This window comes from Pempheris klunzingeri, chromosome 6 (assembly GCF_042242105.1).
Source record: "Pempheris klunzingeri isolate RE-2024b chromosome 6, fPemKlu1.hap1, whole genome shotgun sequence".
In the NCBI taxonomy this organism is placed as follows: Eukaryota; Metazoa; Chordata; class Actinopteri; order Acropomatiformes; family Pempheridae; genus Pempheris; species Pempheris klunzingeri.
Window position 1 is genome coordinate 15,423,236 of NC_092017.1, and position 4,669 is coordinate 15,427,904.

The 4,669-nt window shown below is 37.9% G+C and overlaps 1 protein-coding gene across 1 annotated transcript; it reads right to left on the reverse strand.

Annotated features, from left to right (window-relative positions):
• Positions 1 to 1,819: 1,819 nt before the first annotated feature.
• On the reverse strand, positions 1,820 to 4,669 carry LOC139202582 (claudin-19). The gene is made up of 4 exons (XM_070832108.1): positions 4,468 to 4,669; positions 3,809 to 3,973; positions 2,477 to 2,555; positions 1,820 to 2,353 (listed from the first exon to the last, which is right to left on the reverse strand). The coding sequence occupies exons 1-4, from the start codon at positions 4,667 to 4,669 to the stop codon at positions 2,188 to 2,190; spliced, it is 612 nt and encodes a 203-aa protein (XP_070688209.1). The 3' UTR covers positions 1,820 to 2,187.

Sequence of the window (4,669 nt, forward strand, 5' to 3'; positions counted from 1 at the left end):
TTTACTGTGAGGATAAATGTGTTCTCCACCTGGAAAGACTGAATTTGTACCTGGAAAAGGGTCTAAATGTTCTCATTTATGAATGCACTTTGGTAGCAAACCACAATGGCTCACCCCGGTATTTATTGTAGATCTGTTGTACTGGATTGTGTCACAGATGTTCCTGTGAATTTGTCTGCTCATGTAGGAGTACGGGATAAAGATATAGATCCCCCACATGTTTATTCAGTCTGCTGTTATTTCAGTCCAGAAGGTTTCATTATTACCCAGACTTGATTGATTTTGTACTTGACGGGCCAGAATTATCCACATGTGAACACTTAGTGTTTAACTTTGTGGTTGCACTGGGCAGCAACTGTGTCAGTCCCATGAGATGTTCCTACATTAGTTTACATCCGCTGGCGAGGATGACAGCACAGGCTCTGCTACTACTTGTCTCTCTAGCTGAAGAACGAGGTCATTTTGTCACAATGTTCTGGGGTCCAAAAACCACTGATGAGTGTCAAAATTTGTAATTAATTTATGCTTATAGTCATCTGTTTATGCTGTGTTAGTCACTGAGCTTTTTTCCTCTTGTGTAGTCTTTTGTATCCTGAAAGCGTCAAAGGTATCAGTTATTAATTTTACTGGGGACTGGTGTTACTTCTCTTAAATGTTTGGTTTTAATACACTTAGTATTTTTCAGCAGTATTTTCCCTCCCTTATGTGGTGTAATGCTCTTGTTTTTCTATGGCAGAGATAACACCGACTCAACCTGGTTTGTACAGAAATTCTTACTCCCCTTCCAATCAATCAAGTTCACTGTAGCAGTCTGAGGGCATCTGGTGGACTGGCGGAGAAAGTGGAAATGAGGCTGGAGAGGAGGGACCGAGAGGCAGATTGTGACATGCACATGAACGCATCAGTGATGATAATCCATTAATATAATATCTAGCATTATTATGAAATGGGCTGTCCTGCATTTACTACTTTAGTACTACTTTTAGTACTTTAAATATATTTTGATGCTAAAACTAATGCTCTTTTACTTGATTAAATGCAGGACTTTTACTTGTAATGGAGTATTTCTAAACTGTGGTTTTACTACTTTTACTATGTATTTATTCCACCACAGACTCCACAGTGGTGGAGTCAAAATTCGAGTCTAAGGAGTAACTTAAATGCAAAGAATTTTGAGCAAAACATGACTCCAGTGTCATGTGTAGAAAATAACAGAGAACACATTAATATTATTGATATATTATTTATCAAAACCGTCGGTGGAATGAAGCCCAAAGATTCAGGAAGCATCAAAAGCAAATGAGGCTTAAGTGAATGAAACATAATATTTAAAATAGGAACTGACTAAACTGATATGGCTGAAAGTAATATAACAACACTGATAAGATTTGTTGAACATATCACCAGATAGCAATGATAAATCACATAGAATATAAACTAATCCAGATTCAGATTCTTATAAAACAAACATGGTATGATTGTATCACTATGATATGATTATATAAGGGATTTGTTGAGTTACACAAAAAACACTAAGCTTAATTCTGTATGTAATAAAACAACGTAAACCAGAGTGAAGAAAACAATATATTTTTATTTTCAAAATGTACATACTATTATCTTTCAAACTGCCACAAAATCTGTCACGTAGTAATAAAAACCAACCAAATTACATGAAAATACAACAAGAAAATATAAAACTTTAGTCATGTAATTGACAAACACAAATAAATCTATAATAATAGGTAAATTGCCATATGCCATAAATTACAGAAGTCTTGGTACAGAGTGTTGATTTATTTATTTATTTTGTGATTTATGTCGACATTGTAAATTATTGAAACTATTGAAGCGATCTTCATTGCTAGTTGTGAAGAGAAACTTCAAGAAATTGTGTATCTCTGAGTGGAAAACAAGTTGCCAATTGACTGATGGCACCAAAGTAACAAACAAAATAATGAACAAAACAGATGAAAACAGCAAACAATCTAAAAATGTGATTCAGTGTCTTTCCACACATCCTGGTTTTGGGTGTAATCCTGGTCCTGGTTACTGGCTTGATGTTCAGAAGATGGTATTTATAATCCTGCAGCAAAACATTTCCTTGTTGTAGAGACACGACCTGCACCAGTTTATGAATTCACCGCTGGACTGACTGTGTCAGGGCCGCTCCTCTGCTCTCCTCCACTAGACGTAGTTGGACTGGTGGTTGGTGGTGGAGAGGAGGTGGTTGGAGCTTATGGACTGGGTTGACTCGGACCGCGAACATCTCCGACAGCTCAGGAAAGCACCGCCAGCCATAGTGAGGAGGCCACCAGCCCAGCTGACAAACACAGCCTTACCAAAGTCATAGCTGCAGAGAAAAACATACAGTTAGAGACAAGCATGCATGTACAGAATCAGAGCACATATGTACGTGTGTACGTGTATACGTGTGTGTGTTTGTGTGTGTGTGTGTGTGTGTGTGAGCGTGTACCTTTGCAGGCGATGAGATACATTGAAGGCCTGAACAATCACTTTGACATACCAGGAGGTTATGATGAGGGTCAATAAACCTGAACAAAGAAAAAACATCATCACAAGAGTGCTCTCATTTAAATTCTCTTATATTATTAAGATATTACATCTACTAATTTTAACTAATGTTTTTGTGCTCTTTGCTTGATCTTTTAGGGATTTTAATGGTGAAAAATGACTGCATCAAGGTTATTATAGTTCCTAAAGTTAGGAAAAAATATTTTAGTTAACTGAAATAAAAATAAAAACTAGGCTTTAGAGAAAAGGAAAATTAACTGAAACAATATTGTGTAAATTTAAAAACTAAACTAAAATAATGTAAAAATATACAGGAAATGCCTTAAGTCTTTGTCAGTTTGGTCAAATTTGTCAACATAACTAGCCTGAGGAAGCGTTGATGCACCTGTTTACTGAGACAAGATTAGGATCATGTCCACATGACTGAGTCAGCCGCCTTCACAAAGCGCTGTGTTTGTTTTGTAATACTAATACCTGAACTTCTTAAATCTGGTCCCTGAAAAATACCCCCATGTTATAATGATGATAATAATAAAAAACTAAAATTAATACTGAAATTAATCTAAACTAAACTAAAACAAGCAAACCCAGTCTGGAAACTAAGTGAAACTATTCTGGAAAAAGAAATAAAAAATTAAAGATGGAATGAAAATAAAAACTAATTGAAACTCTAAAACTATAATTCAGCAGAGAGTGCAGATGGAGGATAAACAGAGGTTAAATAAATAATGAGGAGCCTTCATGACTACCACAGCTCAACATGATCCACTACATTTTCCGAAGATTACTTTCCATGAGATTTAATTATGAAAAGATTTCAGTAACATCTTTAGATGAACCAGATAGAGGAGCTTTTATCCCTCTACTAACATTGATGAGTGGGCGATACTTCTGCTCATATCGCTGTGGAAGCTGGCTGCTCTCTCTTCTGGCTATCATTGCTCTTAGTTATCTGTTTGCTGTCAAATAGCTCTCACGTTGTTTTAAAATGCAATTTATGCTGTTTTTAGGATTAAATCTTCATGATTTTATAATCACATTAAATCATCTGGTGTATTTTAGTGTTCCCTTTCTTATGTTATTTGCCTGTAACTCATTGTTATTGTTAAGTATATTGCCCAGGACTGAAAAAGGTGTTTTAAATATGATGCTGCCCTCCTCGTTAAATAAATCAATCCAGAGATGATGAGTGGGAACATTTTTAGCATATTGTATTTTATCCAGGCCTGACTTCCTGTGAAAGCCTGTCAGGTTCTGCTGCCACTGAACACACCTGCAACCATGAACATGATTCCTCCGATCATGGCTATTGTGGCCTTGCTCGCAGGCTTGTTGTCCATGAAGCGGGTGCACTTCATTCCCACTGTGGAGACCAGCAGAGCCACAGCGGAGAGGAAGATGCTGAGCAGCATCACAGCTCTGGTGGCCTGGACCTCAGCTGGAGGAGCAGAGGTGGAAACGTTGGTACAAACATGCATGTGCAGCTTCTCAATGATACAATGATTGTGATTGTTGGACATTACCTCTGCTTGTTTCTCCCTCTCTATAAATGATTACATATTACAGTCTCTGAGTCTCTGAACGTTTGAGAATTGTCATTTTCTGGTTCAACCTGTAGATTTAACCTCTGACAACGCAAAATAACAAAATGAACAAATAAATAAAGCTGAAATAAAAATACAATTCTAAAATAGGAGAATATTGACAGCACTTAAATGAATAGCATGAATAAAAAAATCAAATCCCCATATGAGCCTATACATTTCCTTTAAGAACATCAGACTGATGCCATAAAGTCAGATGAGGTCAAGCCAAAGAGTTTATCCAACAAAGGCACTTCTGGCTAATTATAGTAACTTATTGTCAGTGGAAGGTATCTCAGCAAGCAGCGCCTGGTTTTCTAGAGGAGATGCAGATGCGATAAAAACCTACTCGGCAGCTTCAGGAGGGACTCGTGAATCTCGCAGGTTGTCCTCTCGTTGCCGCTGCAGCTCATCCACAAGCCCTCATAGATGCGGTGAGACTTGCCCTGGGACTGCTTCTTCCATTCAACCATGACGGTGGCGGTGACGGTGGCGGCGAGACCCACCAGAGAGAGGAAGAACCCGAGGAGCTGCAGCCCTGAGCTGGCCAT

What these genes read in the sequence shown, in the direction of transcription:
- LOC139202582 (XM_070832108.1), bottom strand. Translation starts at nt 4,669, where the DNA reads ATGGCCAGCTCAGGGCTGCAGCTCCTCGGGTTCTTCCTCTCTCTGGTG. An exon ending in AATCATGTTCATGGTTGCAG is followed by an intron (nt 2,556 to 3,808) that starts GTGTGTTCAGTG and finishes TTCTTTGTTCAG; the next exon opens with GTTTATTGACCCTCATCATA. An exon ending in GTATCTCATCGCCTGCAAAG is followed by an intron (nt 2,354 to 2,476) that starts GTACACGCTCAC and finishes TTTTCTCTGCAG; the next exon opens with CTATGACTTTGGTAAGGCTG.